This window comes from Mustela erminea, chromosome 12 (genome assembly GCF_009829155.1).
Source record: "Mustela erminea isolate mMusErm1 chromosome 12, mMusErm1.Pri, whole genome shotgun sequence".
In the NCBI taxonomy this organism is placed as follows: domain Eukaryota; kingdom Metazoa; phylum Chordata; class Mammalia; order Carnivora; family Mustelidae; genus Mustela; species Mustela erminea.
The window spans coordinates 23,226,166-23,248,023 of NC_045625.1; the positions used below are offsets into that span (position 1 = coordinate 23,226,166).

At 48.5% G+C, this 21,858-nt stretch overlaps 1 protein-coding gene across 7 annotated transcripts in view; it reads left to right on the forward strand.

Annotated features, from left to right (window-relative positions):
* The window catches only part of EPB41L4B (erythrocyte membrane protein band 4.1 like 4B), a 121,863-nt gene that overhangs the window by 13,661 nt on the left and 86,344 nt on the right, over positions 1-21,858 (forward strand). For all 7 annotated transcript variants that reach the window (XM_032306937.1, XM_032306938.1, XM_032306939.1 and 4 more), the window contains exon 2: positions 20,724-20,828. In XM_032306937.1, the coding sequence (XP_032162828.1) occupies positions 20,724-20,828 (105 nt within the window). The remainder of the gene's footprint in view (positions 1-20,723; positions 20,829-21,858) is intronic.

The following is a 21,858-nucleotide window of genomic DNA, read 5'->3' on the forward strand; positions in this document are numbered from 1 at the left end:
CACTGGTTTTGAATGTCTCCCTTGACCTTGGATTCTTCCTTTCTCTAGGTCACTCCTATTTGGAAACCCTTCCATTTTCTGGGAGGCCCCCAGTGAGCCCTTCCCATCTCCTGGCCGGAGGTAGCAGCAGACATCTTAGGGAGCAGAATCAACGAACTCTTCCAAGAAGGGAGACAGGGCAGATGGTGGGGCAGCGGGAACCACTGGGTTATGCCCCAAGGGAGCCCTTGGAAGCCACATGGCCCAGAGCTGTGTTCTGGGATGGCAGGTCTTCCTGTGTGCGTTGGAACATTCACTGTTGCTCCTTGTAGCCCGCTGCTGCTCACCTGTGGCAAATGAGCAGTAATTAGTGTGTAATAAGAGCGGTTGCCTGCACGCAGCCCTCCCGGCTGCTTCCCCTCTCCGTGGCCGACTGACAGTCAGCAGGCCTCTCGGCTTCTCTGAGACTCCTGTACCTCTCCTGCACGCCAGCCCCTGTTCTCCCCGGGCCCTGCAGAAACACTGCCTGCCCTCTGGCCTGGCCATGCAATGGACGTGGGCTTCATCCAGGAAAGAGCCAGGAAACTGTAAAAGGCTTATGAGGGTTAGTTATTAACCTGCAGAGCACGCTGGCAGCCTGATACACAGCATTTCACTGGCCGTAGTCCTTTTATTGCTCCTGCTTGCCGGACCCGAGGCCCCGAGGTCCAAGCCGCCTACTCAGTCGGTTGCCGTGTGTACTGAGTGACAGCGAGCTGTGAGGATGGCCACGAGGGTGGCCGGTCAGAGTCCAGGGAGGGGCTCAGACTGGCTTGGAACCGGCTCCCATTCATTCCCGCAAGCTGGCGGCGGCAGGTCCCACGGGGTTCTCCAGGGTGAAAGCTGAGACAGGGAGGTCCGGATGCCGGGATATTGTAATGGGAGAGCAGGGAGGCCAAGGTCGAAAGTATTTGTTCAGGATACATCATCAGGGTTCTCTGTAGGATTTATTTTGCTTGGAAGTCCAAAAGTCTGTTGCTTTGCCCTAGAAGCTGAGGTGGATCGTTCCTCTGAGACCCCTGAAGAAAAAAATGAAAAAACTACATGCTGTCTTCTAAAAGAAAGAGGATTGTGTGTACCTGATTGGAACCCGCCATGTATCTTATCAGCTCACTTCAGGGGAAGAGCTCTTCCACACATGTGACTTGTCCAGAGAGCGGCAGTGCCTTGACTGACAAGACCTGTGTTCTCTCATTTCTTTGTGAAAAACAGCAACAAAAATTCGGGATCATCTAGTGTGTTCAAGGCCCAGTGCGGGGAGGATGAAGTGGTTAAAACTGTGGACCCTCCTTAGAAGCTCTGCGGGGCGCCCTGCACACCTGCTGTCCCTCATAAAAAGGAGGACGAACACCTTCGGCCTTGCCGTGGTAGCCCACCTCAAGGATTCAGGACGGCCCCTCCCCCCTCCTCATGGCCCCAGCTTGGGGTTTCAGGCTCCTTCATCATCTGTACCCTGGGGGGCCGTTTTGCCTTGTGTTCCAGCCTTCAGCACATCATTGCTTTGCCCCCTGGCTTTCCCGGGGTACCGGTCTGCAGCCGGCCTACCGCCACCAGAGACCCGGTCATTTCAGGGTTTTTTAAGACTCCTGAGGGGATTCCGCGGTACAGCCAAGTTTGAGAACCAGCATTCCACGGCATCATACCCCATACGATCATGTAGTGTTTTACGTTTGGTGCCATATTTAATCCCAATAGCACCTTTCTGAGACAATGACGCGCATTCTCCCTTTACAGATAGCTCAGCAGGAGCATTTTTGCCCAATCCCACAGCTAGTAAACGTCCGAACCAGACCTGAAATCCTTCTCAGGCCCCACGTCCACTTCACTGCAGGTCTGCCCCTGGGCTGCACCCCGCCGGTCCTCTGGGTCCCCCCAACCTCCGTTCCCCATGCTTGACTTCTCACCTGCGCGCCTCTGCTGGGCTCTTCCCCTTCTCGCTGATCAGTTCTGGCCCCAGAAGAGTCCGGCCATCTCTCAGGGTGCATCTCAGAGGCTCTCAGGTCTGTGAGGCTTGTGCCGAACACCTTCTTCCCTCCTACAGAGTCTTAGCTTTCCTGCCTGAGAGAGCTCGAGGGCCACTTCTGCCTTGCAGGGGAACCAGTAGGTTTCCTACTGGAGTAGTTGTCCATGTAGTAATTAGAATAATAGGAAACATTATTGACTTTTTTTTTTTTTTGGCAAATGATTTTCTTTTGGTAGAGTATACATTAAAAATTCGATCATTAGTGACATTTAGTACATTCAAGGCGTCAGGTTCCCGTCATCACTGCCTAGCTCCAGAACATTGTCGTGACCTCACAAGGAAACCCTGTACCTGCTAAGCAGTCATTCGCCATTCTCCCTGCCCCTGGCAACCACTGATCTGTTTTCTGTCTCTGTGGATTTGCCAGCTGTGGATATTTCATATAAACAGAATCGTACAGAATATTTGGCCTCTTGTGTCTCGTGTCTTTCCCTTGGCATAATGTTTCCAGAGAACATTGACCATTAATATTAATGGAAGTACTTTACATGGCTTAACTCATTGGTTCCTCACAACTGTATTAGCTAGGTGCTTCCTATGAGCATCCTCATTATGCGGATGAAGAGATTGAGGCTCAGAGAGGTTAAGCAACATGCGAGAGCACACACAGCACATAAGTGCTCTTGGCTTCCTCATTGTCCTACTGGTCTCTGCTCTGCCTGCTGTTGACCTTGATCTTGAGAAATTAGAAGTGTAAACTCTATGTGTGAAGTAGAAATTGAAGGGCAGAATTGCAACATCAGGAAAGAATTAATCTATGGCATCAGGATAACATACATGATGCAGCTCCAGGAGCAGAAACCAGGAGAGGTACCCCTCAGGAGACTGCAGAACAGAACTGCCAAGTTGGATTCTACAGTTAAAAGTTCTTGGTTTAATTGGAGTGGATCAGTTTTGTTAGAGATTTTTTTTAGATGTCAGAGGTCGAGTCTGAGGATTGTGTATCTAGCATCGGAATCCAGCTGGTATTCCAGGATCACTGAAATGTTGCAGGATGAGTCTCAAGAGCTAAAAAGTGAAAAGGATCCCACCTAAAAGATTTTTATAAAACTCCCTATAGTGCCTACTGTATGCTAGACATAGTTCTGAATGCTTCCTGTATACTTACTCAGCTAATTCTCACAAAAAATTTACAGGGTGACTATTGCCCTATTATATAGACAAGGAACCAGGTGCAATACAGTCAAATACCAACTCCAGGTTCTTGCCACTAGAATGTGGTACACCCAAGAAGTCCGGCTCCAGGATCCAGGCTCTTCATCGTTTTTTTTAAATCCTCATTTTCAGTTTTAGACTATACCTTTCCTGAAGGCAGTGAGATCAGACAGCCTAGTTGCTTGAATAGGAAGAAGATAAGGGAAAAAATGAGGGAATGTTTTTATTAAAAAGTAATGCTACCTTGTTATACCAGTTCTTCACTTTTTACTTTTTTATTCTTTTTTTTAAAGGTTTTATTTATTTGAGAGAAAGAGAGAATGAGTGGGGGGAAGGTGAGAGGGAGATGCAGACTCCCTGCTGAGCAGGGAGCCCAATGCGGAGCTCAGTCCCAGGACGCTGGGATCATGACCTGAGCTGAAGGCAGAGGTTTAACCAACTGAGCCACCCAGGCACCCCAGTTCTGCACTTTTTAAAAATAAAAGCAATACTTGTTTAGTTTAGAATTAGTTTAGGGATTACCGATTAAAGAAAGTACAGAGTACAAATCATAAAATACCTCTACCAAGAGTACCGCTTTGACATTTTGTGTATAACCCTGTCCCTTTTTCTCTAAGCGTTGGCAAAAAAAAAAAAAAAAAAAGTTATTTTCAACAAAAATGTGATCATACTGTGTATACTTAAAAAAGAATTCTGGTAAAACATGTACTCAGTCTTTACACTGTACTACGGCTTATATGTGAAGAAAGGCTTGGAGAGAGATGGTCCTTGTCAGGGGCGGGAGAAATCTTATCTTTGCAGCCAAGAGAGCCCCTGAGCCCTTGTGTAGAAGGATCCACAATGGCTATGCTATGAGAAGGCATGTTACAGGGGACTTTCGGCTCATGATAGGGCTGAGGTTGGCCACAGGTTCTGAGCCCAGCTGAGCATGTTGGATCTTCATGTGTGTTCCCAGTCTTCATCTCATTTAAAACTTGTAGGCCAGGGGTGCCTGGGTGGCTCAGTGGGTTAAGCCTCTGCCTTCCGCTCAGGTCATGATCTCAGGGTCCTAGGATCGAGCCCCGCATCAGGCTCTCTGCTCAGCAGGGAGTCTGCTTCCCCTCTGTCTCTGCCTGCCTCTCTGCCTACTTGTGATCTCTCTCTATCAAATAAATAAAATCTTTAAAAAAAAAACAAAAAACTTGTAGGCCAGCAGAGCAGGTGTTCTCAGTCCCATTTGGCCGAGGGGGTAGACCAACCCAGAAAGGTACATTGTTATTTTGACTCTTTGGAACTCCCTGCCGCCTCATGTGCTTCTCAGATAACCATACTACCAGGCAGAATGACCGGGCACCATCACAGCTGGACAGGTGAAATCGTGTAGGGAGGGGTTCCTTGGAAGTAGAGATGGATTTCCCCTGGGGATGCGAAGCTTCAGGGGAGGTGACCATTGCACTGATTGTGACATTGAGTGACAGAAGATTGGCAGTCCAGGTGGACAGACGACCCCACGGAGGAGGGCGGGAGGGGGATGTGTCTGAAGAGGAGAAGCAGAGGAGACGGGAAGAGAGACTAGCACCCCTGGACATGTGGACTTTGTCTCTGCAGGGTGGTTGGAGGTGGACGGACAGCCTTAGAGGCTGTCACCGGCGTTGTGGGTCTGAATCAGGGTGATGCTGGACATGGGCAGGAGAGGCAGGTGCGGTGGATTTGGAGGACCTGGAATGCAGTGGATTTGGTGGCTGGATTTAGGAGTGGGATTTAGGAGTGGGATTGAGGGAGAAGCTGAGATGGGACCCCCATGTTTTGTGCATGGCTGTTTGGGGAGGTAGAGAATCTTGAGGGGAGAAAAGCAGTAGAGAGGGACCCTTGTACCGTGTCGGCTTGGTCTTTGCTTTCGTACAGTTTGCAAAAGTAAGATTTTTGTTTGTTTTCTTTCTTTAAAAGGTCCTCCAGATGGTGTAAGTTTTTAAGGTGCCACAAAGCCCAGATTCACTACTGGTTGTGTTTTAGATGAGGCAAGTGTGAGGGGCCAGCAGTCAGACTCCGGGGGAAGAGTCTGGTTGGGGCTTGGAATGCAGTCCATGTCTGACAGGGCCAGCTAGGAGGCTGGGACAGAGGGGCAGGTGCTGATGTCTGTAGATCTCTGGATGTTTGTTCTCTGCCAGGCACTGATTTTACGTGGGTTTTTCAGCTTAGACAGTCCCTGAGCATAGGGGCTGATGTTCCTATCACTATTTTACAAATGACAAAAGGAAGGCACCCTAAATTCTTGACCATTCTGCTCTTTTGCTGTCCACATCTGGGCACGGTGCACATTTTCAAGGAAGAGCGAATAATGAAGAGATGGGCATTTATTGAGTGCCACAGCCAGGCCCGGGGGCTAGGTGGATACAAGACAGAGTCAAAGATGCATCTTTTTGCTTAAGCAGCTGCCTGTTTAGTGAGAAGATGGGTCTTTTGCATTCACTGAGAATTCTACAGCTTTTCCATGCTTTCCTCCCATTTTTCTTGCTGAAGAACCAGGGCAGGAAACCGGCAAAAAAATAGTGATACACCTTGCTTTGTGTAGAACATCTTGCAAGTCAGCCCTCATCGGTCAGAGCTCTGAGATAGTTGGCACTAAAATGTTCAGAAACTCATATCTGGCACATTGGACCCAGGGAAAAAGCAGGACTTGAGTATTCCATTGAAAAATCATGGCTCTGAATCCCAGTGTGGGTTATTTTTAGTCTCAGTTGTTTATCTTCTAGCTATCCACATAAGATGGCGTGAGAAGGCGATGAAGACGTGTCTATATGGTTTGGCCCAAACTGAATTTTAAGCCTCCTCTTTTTGTATTCCCATGCATTATGCTAAGTGAAATAAACCTTCCACAAAAGAGTACTCCCCCTCCCCCCATATGATTCCACATATATGCTGTTCTAGAGCTGGCAAAGCTAGTCTGTGGAGAAACTAAATCAGAAGAGCCGTTCCTTCTGGGGGCCGCTGGGATTGCCCGGGAACTTTATGGGGCGACAGGAACGGGCTGAATGGTACCAGGGTGGGGGGTTACACAGATGTTTCCACCCGTCAAAGTGAAACTGTGCAGATATGTTAAGGAAATTTATTACCACCAGCCGAAAAAGGTTAAAAATTTAAAAGATTTTAAAAAATTAGTGGAGTAATGTATAAAGAGGATGCAGAATGTTGGCAATTGTTAAAGCTGAGTGGCAGGTGTTTAATATGCTGTCCTGTTTTGCGTTTGTTTGAAATTGTCCGTATTAACAGGTTTTCTAAAGAAAGAGGGGACCAGGTTTTCTTCGTTGATTCCTCTCCTTCAGGAATCCAGTGAATCCTCCTTCCAGAGAAGTCTGGTCTCCTGAGGGACATGCATGCTCTCTGGGCACTGGGGTTGGTCCCAGCCAGGCCTGGCTGTGCTGCGCTCTCTCCAGTTTCCTTGCTTTCTGTCTTGCTAGTGGCCATGAATCTTGAACTCTGGCTTTCTCCCACTGGCACCTGCCACCACCCCTATTTTTTTTGTCCCTGTCCTTTTGTTACTCCTTTGATCCGGGAACTGACCCTCCCCTTTTGTGGGACTTTGACCATCCCACTCCACCCAGGACGGTTTCCTCTTATCTTTGACTCTGGCTCCTTGGGGCCACCGTGATTCCAAGTCATTCTCTGCTGTTAATTGACTTAAGTTTCATTTCTCTTTAGCTTAGGGTGGTAAAGTGCCACCTGCGTGCCTTTGTTCAGAGATACAAGGTCTGTGAATTGGAGGACAGTGTCCCCACATTCCTAGGCAGCTGTAAGCCAGTACGTGCTGTGTGATTCCGTTTACATGAACTTCGAAGCAGGCAGAACAACTCTGTGGTACCTGTAGGATAGAAGAAAGGGGTAAAAGTGGGAAAGAGGCATGCGGGGGCTTCTGGGAGTCCAGCAATTTCCTACTTTGTTTGTGTATGTCACCCTTTCATTAAAAAGTAAACTAGAGGAGGGCGGCTGGGTGGCTCCGTGGGTTAAGCCTCTGTCTTTGGCTCAGGTCATGATCCCAGGGTACCGAGATCCAGCCTCTCATCCGGCTCTCTGCTTAGCGGGGAGCCTGCTTCCTCCTCTCTCTCTGCCTGCCTCTCTGCCTACTTGTGATCTCTCTCTCTCTTTCTGTCAAATAAATAAATCAAATCTTTTTAAAAAAAAAAAAAAACCTAGAGGTTAAGGCAAGGCTTTACAAAATCACCACTTTTCACATGATAAAATTCAAATTTGTAGATTAAAAAAAAAAAAGATGAAGATCTGGATTTCCAGAGTGGCAGTTGGCCAGATCTGTGTGGTGACTGCCTGTGCTCCCAGCCCCCCCCACCATTCATCATGGCCTGCTTCAGTCGTGGGCCGGCCTGGCCCCGTGGGTGCACCACTCCCATTCCTGGTTCTGCGCACCTCCGGCAGTAATCCGTCAAGGCGGCTGGTGTGGGGGTGGTACCTGAGTAAACCCACACAGAGTTTCCTCCTCCATTCACATTCTGTTGGTCTCCTAGAAGGTATGAGTGTTGTGGTGGCGGGGGAGGGGCGTGTCAATGCCTGCTTCAGTGTCCGTCTTATAGGAATACCTTTGGGCATGGATTTGAAGTCCTGAGGTGCTGGGATCTTGTGTGTTAAGACATTGCAGGTGAATTAGTTCTGCTTGAACTGGGGACACTTGGGATAGGCTTATGACCAATGCACAGCAGTTAAAGAAGGTACTCGTTTGTACCCAGGTATCGAGGTCTGTCAATCATTTCCTATTTGTGTATTCTATTTTATTTTAAATTTTCAAAAGATTTTATTTATTTATTTTGACAGAGAGAGAGATCACAAGTAGGCAGAGAGGCATGAAGAGAGAGAAGGAAGCAGACTTCCTGCCGAGCAGAGAGCCCGATGCAGGACTCAATCCCAGGACCCTGAGATCATGACCTGAGCCGAAGGCAGAGGCTTAACCCACTGAGCCAACCAGGCACCCTGTGTATTCTATTTTAAAGTAACGTTGCACAATAATACTAGTTAGTGCTTGTACCTTGCTTGGCATTCTGTTGTTGCTTTTAAAAATACATATATGATTGGTGGGGCACCTGGATAGTGCCGTTGGTTAAGCATCTGACTCCTGATTTCAGCTCAGGTCATTATCTAAGGGTCCTGAGATCGAGCCCACTTCAGGTCCGGGCTCAGTGGGGAATCTGCTTGAGCTTCTCTCTCTCCCCTTCCCTCTGCCTCTGCCCCTCCCCCTGCTCGAGTGTGTGTGCACACACGTGCTCCTGCTCTCTCTTAAAAAAAAAAAAAAAAAACCAGGGGCGCCTGGGTGGCTCAGTGGGTTAAAGCCTCTGCCTTCAGCTCAGGTCATGATCCCGGGGTCCTGGGATCGAGCCCCGCATCGGGCTCTCCACTTCTTGGGGAGCCTGCTTCCTCCTCTCTCTCTGCCTTCCTCTCTCTCTGCCTTCTTGTGAGCTCTGTCTGTCAAATAAATAAATAAAATCTTAAAAAAAAAAAAACCATAGATGATTGGAAAATTTTTTTCTTAGTTAATGGATATGAAAGGCTAACTTTCTGGGTGGTGAACCACCACAGTCAAGATTCTTATAATAGTTCACACTAACCACAAACCACATACCTCAGGGAAATAATCTTGTTAATGCCATCCTTACAAATCCAAACCTACAGGCTGTAAGCATCACACCTCCTTTCCTCCATCTGAATGTGTCATTCTCTGCTTTCTTCTTGCAGGATTTTTTTTTTTTTTTTTTTGTAAGAATACTGAGTCACCAAAAAGAGAGGGAGAGAGAGGAAAAATCGAAGGCCAGCTAGAAAAAAATGTGATTTGTGTGCCCTTGCCTCACATGGGTGGTTGCTGTGCCTCAGTTACAGTTCTGTGTCTCTAACTGCCAAGCTCACCATAGACAGGGTTAAAAGTCTTATGCACTTTTCCACTCATGAACTTTTTTTTGAAACTTGTTCACGCACACAGAGCCAAGTAAAAAGCCTGAAAATTCTGTGCCTTAGCAGTTGGTGTGATCACTAAAAGTTTTCAACTGTAGGCAAATTTCCTAGTTGGGTTCACCGCCCGTGATTTTAGAATACCAGGTCTGGGTGGCACCCGAGGAAGTTGGGCTCCATGGCTGCTGTGACTCAAGCGGGGGCCCCCCAGCGAAGGCTCTGGGTCCCCAGAAGGCTGTGTGTGGGGGGAGGTTCCTGGGGCTGAGAGTCTGCGGTCCTGAGCACAGCTCCGGCTCTGCCCAGGCCCACTGCATGTTTCCATCTTCTCCACATATCCCCGGGTGCTTGTGTCGTCTCCATCGTACAAGTAGGAAAAAGACCCCAAAAGGTTAGGGGGCTTAGCTGGGCTTATGCTGCTTGCGAATGGTGGAGCCCAGGTTCACACCTGGTTCCAGCCTGAAACCGTGGGCCTCCCCCTGTCAGCTCAGGCTGTGGTAACAAAATGCCTTAGACGGAGTGGCTTAAAGCACAGATGTTTCTTTTCTCTGGTTCTGCAAGTTCGAGATCAAGGTGCTGGCAGAGTTGGCCTCCCTGGAGGCCTCTGTCTCTTCTGGGCTGGTGGCTGGCTGGCTCCTTGCCGCTTCTCCTCTCCGTCTCCCCCGTCGCGTGGCCATTCCCATTGTCCCTGCATGTGACCTCATCTTTCTCTAAGAATACCAGTCAGATCAGAGTAGGGCCTACCCTAATGAACTCATTTGAACCTCTTTAAAAGACTTTGTCCTCAAATACAGCCCCATTCTGAGGCAGTGGGGGGCTAGGGCTTCAATGTATGAAATTTGGAGGGACACAGTTCAGCCCATGACCCACTCCCCTGTTACTTATCTCCATAGAGCTCGTGTCCTGTGAACGGGACATGCTAGGGAGAAAGAGGCCACCTCCATCAAGGGGGCTGTCTGACGGGCTCACTCTGGGGCTAAGGCCTGTTAAATTCTTCATTTCATTTCATTTGGAACTTAAACATTTTTACCAGTTAAGAAATTCCCTGGCCCTAAACTCAGCCCGAGTGGAGAAATAGAGCTGGGACTGAGCGGCTCCCCCTTCCCGCCTCCTCCCCCCGCTGCCCTGCATGCGGACCCTAGAGCTGGTGCCTTCAGCCACTGCATCACGGGGTGGGCTGTGACACCTGGAAGCCCCTGGAGGGTTCCGCAGAGAGAAGGGAAACAGTGGTGACAGGACTGGGGCGTTCAGGGAAGCTTTGTGGGTGAGGTGGCCTTCTTTTGGAAATCGAGTCGCGCTCCTAAACCGCTGGTTGGATGGGAGCAGTCCTCCACCCAAAGTTAGTTCTCTTCATGTTTCTTGGCTGGTTTCCCTGGGAATTCATGGCATATTTATTTATGTGGGGTTATTTGCTTTCCGAATTGCATGGCGGGGGAATCTGCAATCTGGCTGCAGAAAGTAATTTGGCAATTCATTTTCAGGGCTGCCCTTCTTCCAGCAGCTTGTTTCAAACTCAACCTCTGGCACAAAGACATCCATCATTTTAATTGCGTGTTACTGTTTAGTCAGGCACAAATTCGTTTCATTTTCTTTTTCCTTTCTCCTATGGGGTTGTTTTTTGTTTTTTTTTTTTTTTCCTGAACCACCATTTAAAAAAGCCAAAAATATTTCCCTAAACCAGGCACTTTTTATAGTTAAGGAGTTTTTAACACTGAGGCTTCTGGTTTTTCAGTGTTGCATATTTGGTTCTTAACCTTTCAGAGACGCAAGGCTCGCCTGTTCTTTTTCCTGTTGCGATAACATCCATAATACAATTGTCTCAAGATGGACCAAGGAAAGACCGTTGACAGTTCTGTCGGTCCCCGGGTCAGAAGGTTCACGTTCTCCTCCTAATGTTGCGCTGGCTGCCTGGCAGCGTGACCTGCCTCATTTCACCCACCTGTAAAATGAGGGACTTGAACGCGCTGATTCCTAGAACATTCCTGTGTTCCTCCCTGGGAACTTGGATGTTAAGTAGGGCTCCTTACCAGGGCCTGCTCACCGTGGCTATCTAAGGATGCCCACCAGGGAGCGTGTTCTGTTCCATATCAAATGTTTTTAATCTGCTTGGTCACAGTTGATGGCGGTTTGTTTTTTTTTTTTAAGTTCAAGGATAAAAATCAATCCTGTATCCCTCAGAAACATTCTAAGGAATAAAAATCATTGATGCCATGAAATGAGATAGGGTAGAATGTTTAACTTTGTTGTCCCACGCTTAAAAGATGTAGCTTTTGTTGCTGCATGTATTTTCTCACTATAAAAGAATGTTATTGGTGTCGGTGAAGTTGGGCACGGAGTATAGTAGCACACCCCCTTTATGGGTTCCACCAAGGACCAGGGGCAGGGATGAAATGGGACAGAGGTAGGGATGAAATGAGCCACAGGTGGGTCTGAGCTGCATCCCGACAGAAGTCTTGGATTTCTTGGATTTTGCTTCAGGGTCGTGGAAGAAAATCAGTTGTTCACTGCTTGGATTTGTTTCCCTTTTTGCATCCCCTAGCACCTTCACCCTCGCTGAGGACATAGACGGGTCCCAACCACTGGCTTGGATTCCCAAAGGCAGGGCTCAGGCCACACTGTGTTGACAAACTCCAAACCCTAACTCCTTTGCCGTTTGTGAGCTTGAAGTGTTTATTATGGGACTTCTCGAGCACATGAAGTACAGAGAATAGTATGATGCAACTCTCAGGTGCACAAGACCCGTTTAGTAACTGTTTACCTGGAGTATTTTATCCATTTTGTTTTATTTTATTTTTGTTTTTGTTTAAAGATTTTACTTATTTATTTGACAGAGCGAGGGAGCACAAGCAGGCAGAGCAGCAGAGGGAGAGGGAGAAGCAGGCTCCCCACTGAGCAGGGAACCTGACGCAGGGCTTGATCCCAGGACCCTGGGATCGTGACCTGAACCGCAGGCAGTCACTTAACCAACTGAGCCACCCAGATACCCCTTTCTGGTGCAATTTATTGAGTTCTTAATAAGTAGTCAGTGAGTGTAGAGTAATATTCCAACTCTTGATTTTAATATTTCTCCTTAGGAGAATTAGTGGCCTTTCAAGAATAGTTTTTTGGTTTGTTTATTCCTTCCCCCCCCCCCCCCCCATGAGTATGTTTATTCTACTTCCTTATCTCCAAGCAGGTGATACCCTAAGCTAGCATTACAGTGTAGGGATTTCCAAAGAAACATTTTTTAAAGTTACACAAAGATTTATGTACACATACATATGCCACGAACACCTGCTGTATCTGTGTATGTGTATGGTTTTCATTCTGGTTATCTGTTGTTCGATAACAAACTCCTCCACTTAGGCTCAGTGACTTAAAACTACAACCAGGATCCTCTCGGTCAAGGATGTGAGTGGGGCTCAGCTGGGAGATTGTTCTGCTTCTCCTGGCATTGACCAGGGTCACCAGGAGTATTCCTTTGGAAGATGGGCTGGTGTGGAGGGCCAGAGATGACTGTGCTCCCTTGGTGTTTTGGCAGGGAGGTCTGCAGTGGTTCGACCCCGCTGGGACAGTTAATGGGAATACCTGCCTGTGGCCTCTTCAGCCTGGCAGTCTTAGGGTAGTCGGGCTTTTTACGTGATGGCTGGCTTTACCCGTAGAGAAGCATCCCAAGAGAATGGGCACCTCACCTTGGAAATGACAAAACATTACTCACACCATATTCTATTTGGCTGAGGCAATGCCAGATTCTTCCAGATGCAAGGGAAAAGAACAAAGATCTTAAAAAAAAGAGAGAGAGAGAAAAGATCTTGTTGCCATGTTTGTAAGCACCACAGTTAAAAAATAAAACACACTGGGGCGCCTGGGTGGCTCCGTCAGTTGAGGATCCGACTCTTGGTTTTGGCTCAGAGTCATGAAATGGAGCTCCATGGTCAGCTCTCCCTCTCTCTCTGCCTCTCCTGCCAGCTCTGTGCGTCTCTCTTTCAAATAAATAAACAAAAATTTTATAACACATGGGCATGCACATGCACACACACACACACACAAACACAAACTTAACACCTTGGGTACTTGCCACCTGCGAAATTTTGAGTCCCCCGTATACTTGATTGTCTTCTGATGAAAGGAAAAGGCCCCTGGGGTGGAAAGCCCCTGCCCATTCAGGTCATTCAAAGCAGTCTCCTGTCCGCTGTTTCCATTCACTAGAGATTTCAGTGGACTCATTTGGGCAGAGAGCACAGTGACAGATTACATGACTCACCTGGCCTAATAAGGAAGGTGATAAGGAGAGGCCTCCCTAACCTAGAACTTTTAAGAGCAATTTGTCCAGTGAATCTTTGTGTTAGGGAGGCTCTCTGATGCTCTGTTAATGTCCCTGTTGGTAGGAATAGCATATTGCAACTGGCCTGTTAGATATGTCACCCCAAACTGAAGAGTATTCAACACATGCTTTCTCTGATGTTTCTTACTATAGTTTCAAGCATAACATTTGAAGATTTATTTTATTTACTTGAAAGAGAGAGTGTGAGAGAGAAAGAGAGTGAGAGGGAGGGGCAGAAGGAGAGAATCTTTTTTTTTTTTTTTGAAGATTTTATTTACTTATTTGACAGACAGAAACCACAAATAGGTAGAGAGCAGAGACAGAGAGGGGGAAGCAAGCTCCCTGCTGAGTAGAGAGCCCGATGCGGGACTCGATCCCAGGACCCTGAGATCATGACCTGAGCCAAGGCAGCAGCCCAACCCACTGAGCCACCCAGGCGCCCAAGTTTCTATTTGTTCTTAATGACTTAGTATATTGATGGCAATGGGGACAGAGATGCCTGGGCTGTGTGTGTGTGTGTGTGTGTGTGTGTGTGTGTGTGTGTCTCCGTGTTTCTGTGTAAAATAGCTAGTTCTACTAAGAATATAGAAAATTATCAAATTATAAAGTTGTCTGGATGGGGGGCCCAGAGCTGGTAACTAACCATGAGATTAGCACTTCGGAGAAACAGTTGAAACAGGCCCTGAGGCAGGCGCCTTCTGGGAACTGCTGGCTACAAGCGACCGGAGACCAGGCGGACTTCGGAGAGCTGCATAAACTCAGGGCCTTTACGAACCTGGAAAGGAAGGGATTGATTTCCAGGGACCAACATGGGTTTATAGAAATCCCCAAAACTGGGACTAGTCTCTGCTTTTCTTCAAAGGGAATTACTAAACTGCTATCGTGGACTCCCTGAACTTTGATTTTTGTTAAGTATTTGGCAAAAAGCACATCATGTCATTCCTGTGGACAAGTGAGAGAAACGAAGTTTGAAGGAAGGTAATAATAATTCCTTTGTGTGGATAGGGCACAGCAGTTTACTGTACGTGCTCATATGCTTTCTTGTTTTCTTATTTTTTATTTCGTTTTACTTTATTTATTTTTCAATAAGTTCCACACCCGATGTAGGGCTTGAACCCACAACCCTGAGATCAAGAGTTGCACACTCTACCAACTGAGCCAGCCAGGTGCCCCTCTTGCTTTTGCTTATTAATACAATGACTCAGCAAGGTTTATAGGTGGGAGCACCCCATTTTTTCAGATGAAGCTGAGACTCATGCGGTTACCTAAGATGACGGTCAAATTACTAGAAAAGTGGTACAACTGGATTCTAACCCAACATGTTTGGCTTCTAAGAGTCTCAGGGCATGACCCCACCAGGGTCACACTGTCTATGTTAATAACTGGGTTGAGGCCACCATCAGATGGCACCTTTGGTACTGTACAGCTCAAGAAGGCATCCCCACTTGCCACCTCCACCCCTCCGCCCTCACTCCCCACCCCTGCCTGCATTACAGTTCCCGCATGTCGTAAAACAGAGATCAGTATCTGATACGTGGGGTAATAGCCCAGGACTCATAATGTTCTTAACAGGATATGTCATGGGCCAATTTAAATAAGATGACATGTGTTTGAACGAATGTAAAAGCTTGCACTTAGGTTTAGAAATGATCACCACAATTATTTGGGTTATTTTTTAGCCCATATGTAAAAATCCCAAACTTGAGATTGTTTTGTGTATGTATAAGGCATAGCCCAGGGTGGTATGGCTTCCAGAACACCAGTGTGTTGGAGCAGACAGGGCGTCTGGAAGGCAAGATGGTAGGTCCAGGGTTCTGCAGATCCCGATCCCAGTTGGCTGTAGAGAACTCCCAGTGGCGATGGGCTGGGAAGATCGGGCTTCCAAAAAGCCAGGGGTTTGGAGACTGTTGTGGGGACTGAGGGTCCGCTTCATCTGTCCTCATCAGCGTGTGTTTGCTGAGCTTTAGAATATCAGATGGTTGAGAAGTGGGGGTGAGCCGGACAGGGTGCCACAAGGGAGACGTTTCATAATGACCACTGTCGCTTCATCGTGGCTGTGGGGCTTGGCTTGCTGCCAGCAGGGTTGGGACTAGGGACGGACGTAGGAGGTGGGCACCTGGGCAAAGGGATGACACAGGCAACGCCGTTCAGGGGGACCTGCTGCGTATGTTGGGTGGGTATTGTTGTCGGAGAGTATATTTGACGGGAGCCCAGGGTACATGTGGGGCCTGGGGAGATAAGACAAGTGTTGGGCGGGGGAGCCTGCTGTCCATCCTCAGATACACGGATTTTGTGCAGAAGAGGGACTGAGGTGAGGGCTGTGTTGTGTGAACTCCATTCTGGTGAACACGGGGAAGATGGGTTTTAGCAGGGGCGTTCGCTGTGGTGCGGGTACAAGTAGATGTCACTGAGCCGTGATGGGGGAAGGGGAGAGAGAGCCTTTCTGAGGGTGGGTGCAGAGGGCCGTGCCGTCTGGCGGAGGTGGAGCGGATGAACAGAGAGCCTCGTGTGCCTGCAAGGACACGGCTCCCAACCCTTGCACTGCCCGGATATCCTGCTTATCCATGTTAGTTCCCAGCCAGAGCATATCCAGTTACCCGGCCCACAGCGTCTCTCCTCCTTTCTGACCTGGGGGTGCCCGGCGTGGGGTTCAGATGCATTGGCTTCTGTCCTTGTTCAGGACGACAGTTGGCCTGTTACACTGCGTAGGTCAGTCTGCGGTGAGACACTGCTAGTTGCCTCTTATCTAAGAGGGTCAGGATGGTTCCTTTACTGGGGGAGACAGTTAAGACATCAGCTGTCCAGGAGTCCTCCTTACCGGGAGGATGGCCGGGAGCCCGTAAATACACGGCCCTGGAAGCCCTGACCAGCTGATAGAGAGAGCAGGGTGTCCGTACCATTCCCTGCTGGCTGGCTGCCCTGCCCGGCCTTCAGCTGGTACCTTTGTACTCTTGATTTGCACAGGGTGTTAATGAACTTGGTGATTTTTTTTTTTTTAAAGCTCCTTTCTGATCCGAAGTTGTTGCTCAGAGAGACATACTGACTCAGAACCACTGTTGCGGGTCCTTGTGCGAAGTGATGTGTTGAAGCGGGAGGAGGGAAGCCAGAACCCAAGGGCAGAGCTTCTGCGCTGCCGTGTTCGGGGACAGCCTGCCGTATGCGTCTTGAGGTAGAAGCGTTGCTGAATTCCAGAAGAGTGATCCGGACTGAGTTAGGGTTTTACGCTCAGTACAGTCAGCTTCAGAAGGCCGGGGGATGAGAGGTCCTGCTACTGTGGCGGCTCAGGGGTCATGCCATTTTGGGTGCTGTTGCTCCCCAAGGATGACTTATTCATTGACGGCTTCCCGTAGCTCTTGGGTCTTCCGGACTCGGTGACCCCAGTGTACCCCAAGCCCCGGAATAGTGGCTGGTACTCCATGAGGACAATATCTGTTGAATGAATGAGTGGATTCATCACAGCTGAGGAGACGTCAAGGCAGGGAGGCAACAAGGAGCGGCCTCCAGTCTTGTCACGTTAATGGGTCTCTCACTGTAACCACTAGACAGCTCTTCACATAGCAGCCACAAAATCGTGTTTAGGTAAATGGCCTTGGAAGTGCAGCACGGTTCCCTAGGCACTTGTTCCTGGAAGACTTAATGTGAAAAGATTTTAACGAGTGCATCCTCATTTAGGCCTGCCGCTGGTGAAGTATCCGTCTGCTGTCCGCACTTTAGCGTGGTCCATCCAGAAGATGTGCTCTTGGTGCCAGACCCCATGCCCCCCGCCCCCCAACCAGCAGAGCCGGCGCGCCAGCCAGGCAGCAAACATGTCTATGGGGCACCTGCCGTGTGCCGGCCGGGGACGTGCTTTGGGGACGGAGGGAAGGGGAAATGAACACAGTTGGTCCCTGCCCTCAGCCTCAGGTCAGAGTAAGACAGGAACAAAGGCGACTGCGGTGTAGGGTGATAAGTGCCTGTGTAATAGGGACACGCGCTTGCTTATGGGAACACAGGAGGGGCACTTACCATGCTGGGTAGGGGGAGGGGTGGGTAGTGAAGAGGGGCTGTTTGGGCGAAGCCTGAGATGACAGTCTGTGGGCTTCTGGGGGCTGCCCCAGGGGCCGTGTCCGGGCTGGCAGGACAGGGGGGTTACCTGGAGCCTTCTCGGTTTTTGAGTAGACACTCTGTGGGCTGGGAGGAGCGAGAGGTGGCGGTGCATTCAGGGGGTGTGCCCTGGACCCTCCTGGCTTTGTCTGACCTTTCACTCCCTGGGACCTCTGTTTTGAGGCCCCCTCTCTCCCAGCCTTCATAATCTCACCAGATTCTTTTTAGAGCTGGAAAGGGCCACTGGGAATTCTCTCTTCCAGAGGAGGAAACTGAAGAGCGTAAGGGGCAGGGGGAGGTGAGTGGGGGAAGGTGTTTAGAGGTGAGTCAGTAAACATGGTGCTTCCCGTCCACCAGGCCCTGCTGTGTCTGGCACCTCCGGGTCCAGCTGAGCCAGGATCTGCCGGGACTGCAGCCGGGCTGGTAGGGCAGCGGGACCAGTGGACTCTGGAAGGGTCCTTTCCTCGACCTCCCCCTTGAGCTCCTTCTAGATCAGAGCCATTTTAGAAAGATATCAGAAACCTAAGATTTGGAATGACCTAGAGAGAAGCTTGGGCCAGCTGCCCTTGTTTTCCATGTGCGGATCTGTGTGCTTTCAGTTCCTCCTCTGTGCACGTTAGAATGATGTACCTGGATGGTAAGCCCGGAACCAAAATAGGGAGACCCAGGTGGGGGTGGGCGGGATTTGGGGTCAGCTGAGTTCGAGCAACCCTGTCCATTCAGGGTGCTGTGCCTGATTTGTCGCTGAGGGAGACGTCCAGGACGGACATATGGATTTGGGGAAATTGTGAATCGCTTAAGGTCACAGTTAATGCATCTGGGACTAGAGCATAGATCTCTTGCTTCCTGCCAGGCCAGTTCTGTCTGCCACATCCTGCTGCTAAAGCTGGTGCTGACTAGTTCTGTCCCACCTGGAAATCCACTAATGAGGCACTGGTGCCATGGTAATAGGTGTTGAGTAGACCAGTAGTACCAGATAATAAGGGGAGAATACATCTGGAGGAAGAGTGCCAGAGTGGTGATTTTTTTTTTTTTAAATGTTATTTGTTGTCTAAGAACTACCAAAAGATCAGTGTTAAAGAACATTAGGGAAGAAAATCATCCATAGTTTCTCCATCCCAGCATAGCTCTTTGAGGTTTCGCAGGCCATTTTTATCAAGCTGTCCCTATAGCATAGGCAGATTTTTACGTAGTTGGAATCACACAGAACTTCTTGTTCCTTTGTGGCCTGTTTACTTAATATCGACATAAGAATTTTCCTGATTCCTCTCTCATCTTTAGAATTATCCTAACAGCCCAGGAGTATTCCCAAGTGTTGAAGGGCCCAGCTCTGTGTCCCTGTGGTTGGAGTTCCGGTAGTTTCTTCGTCCTGCCCCCCCCCCACCCTTCCTGCTCCAGTAGATAATGGTACAGAGAACATCCCTGGGCGTGGATCCTTCTGCTCCTGTTGAATTGTTGCCCATAAGGAGTGTTTCTAAGAAGGAAGGAGTCCGAAGGTTGTAATCCAGTGCTATAATTTTGAGTTGGGTTGTTTTTTTGTTTTTTGGGGTTTTTTTGGCTTTTTTTGAGTGCTGTTTTATATAACAGAAATGCAGAAATGCAGACGTACAAATAAAACAAAGGTATAGTTTCACAAGCTACGGGAAGGCAGACACCCTTGTACTAATACCCACGTCAGGAGCTGGGACCCTGTCAGCCAGCGGGAAGTCTGCCATGGGCTTTTTCCCCAGCACATCCCCTCTGGGCCCCCGAAAGCAACAACTCCCCTGACTCTATTGGAACCCACTTCTTGATTCTGTCTTCAAGTCTTACCACCCAAGTATGTGTCCCTACACATTGCAGTTTCGTTTTGCATTTTTTTAAAGGTGTCTTTTAAATCTTTTTTAACCTCACGGTGCCCCTCCATCTCTTCTGTTGGTTGAAGAAGCTGCGTGGTTTGTCCCGAGGAGTTTCTAGAATTTCCCACAGGTTGGATCTTGCTGGTTGCAGCCCCATGGAGTTCAGAACATTCCTCTGCATTTCCTGCAGTTGGCTGTTGGATCTAGTGGTTGAATCAGCCCAGGCTTGGTTTGTTGTTGTTGTTGTTTGCCTGCAGAGAGACAAAGGTGAGGAGCAACCATTTTGGGGGAGGGTGTTCTTCATCGGGGGTACTCGATGGCTAGTTGTCTTCTGTTGTGATGTCAGTAGCCGCTGAGGCTTAGCACCTACCATTCGTTAGAAGTCACAAAACTGTGATAGTGCAGTTCTGTTATTCCTTCTTCATTTCGTTGTTGGCATACTACTGTAAGAGAAATTCTGCCTCTCTGCTATTTTTAATACCTTTATTGAGGTGGGCATACCATATAACTCACCTATCTGAGGTGTATAATTCGGTGGCTTTTAGTATATTCATAGAGTTGTGTGTCTCTGTCCCACACCCAGCATGGGACTCGGATTCATGACCCCGAGATCAAGAGTCGCATGCTCTGGTGACTTGGCCAGCCAGGCACCTCTGTATTTGTTGGGATTTTTTGTTGCTTGTGCTTGTGATGTTGTATCTAAGAAGTCATTGCTTAATCCAAGGTCATGAAGATGTGTGCCTCTGTTTTGAGAATTTTATAGTTTAGCTCTTGCGTTTAGGTCTTTGATCCGTTTGGATTTGATGTTTGAATGTCCCATCAGTTGCTCTTTGATGACCCAGTGCTGCAGCTAACGGCCAGATCAGGGCCTCATCTCTTCCCTCTGTTTACAAGTTTTTATAATAAGATGTTGGTTCGCTATTCATCCTGTGAAGTTGTTTTTTGGTGTTTTGTTTTGTTTTCATAATGAGTGATTAGATTTAATGATGAGTCTTTATTATAATAAAAATAATTAAATTTCCTTAAAAGATTTTATTTATTAGAGTCAGCGAGAAAGTGAGACAGAGAGAGAGACAGTGAGAGAGAGAACAAGCAGAAGCAGAGGGAGAAACAGACTCTCCCGCTGAGCAGGGAGCCCGATTCAGGACCTCGAACCCAGGACTCTGGGATTGTGACCTGAGCTGAAGGCGGATGCTTAACTGACTGAGCCACCCGGGTGTCCCCCAAAATAATTAAATTTTTTAAAAAGTATGTATACTGGGACGTATACATGTATGCAGTGTAGAGACAAAAGTGGTTTGGGGGTTTGTTTCTTTTTAAAACGTTTTGTTCTTATCCAGCAGTCACATCCCCAATTTTCATCTACCCGATTATCTTCCAGAAACATGCCAAAGGCCAGGATCTGTTCGATCAGATCGTGTACCACTTGGACCTCGTGGAAACAGATTACTTCGGCCTCCAGTTCCTCGATTCTTCCCAGGTTACTGTAAGTACTCTTTTGATCCATTTCGGGACAGGTTGACTTTCCGTGCTAATTGCAGATCCAAAGTTGCTGGAGACTGGTAGAGGGAAACATAGGAGTTAAACCATGACATTGCTGCCGTAGCGAGCATTGGGGTGGTGGTGATGGCACCCCATGCCACTCCTCCATGTGCCCCGCCTTGGGATGGCCAATAACCAGGAGAGGAAGAGAGAAAGAAGCATTCCTGTTGTGCAGGGAATGCATTCGGGAAACATTTCCAAGCATAGGGATGCGACTTGGGCAAATCTCTGGAGTTGGTAGAAAGTGGATGACATACCTAGGAATTCTATTAGTGATGTTTTATTTTTAACCAGCACAGAGAGGGCAGCGTCATCTGTGGCCTCTTGCCGGGTGGAGGGCGCGGGTGCTGTGGACACACTGAATGTGATCCCAGCCGGGCATAGTGGGTGCAGGCGCCCGCTCGGAGCAGGTCTTGGCACTGCCTGAGAACGAGCTTGCAGGCTCCAGGAGGTTGTGTTAGGTCAGAAGGACTTCCCTTGCTTTGCCTGAGACAGAACCGTCCACGGCGGGGGTGCCAGAGGGAGTGAACCTGATGGGGCTCAGCTCTGCTCTTTTCAAAAGCATGAATGACTTCAGAGTCTCCTGCCCCCATGAAATCTAACATTGGGTTTCAAAAGCAATTTATGTCACAATCAAAGCGTGTTTTTTGAGGTGGGTGGGGGGATGGGTAAAATAAAAGGGATTAAGACTGTATGTATCTTGGTTAGCACTGAGAAACGTATAGAATTGTTGAATCATTATACTGTCTGCCCAAAAGTATTACCACACTGTATGTTAATTGTGTAAAAAAAAAATATTATGAGGAGTATTTGAGAGGCAGGGCAGGAGGTTGTCTGGGGTAGGGAGGGAAAAAATGAAACAAGATGGGATCGGAAGGGAGACAAACCATAAGAGGTTCTTAATCTCAGGAAACAAACTGGGGGTTGCTGGAGGGGAGCGGGGGGAGGGGTGGGGTGGCTGGGTGATGGACATT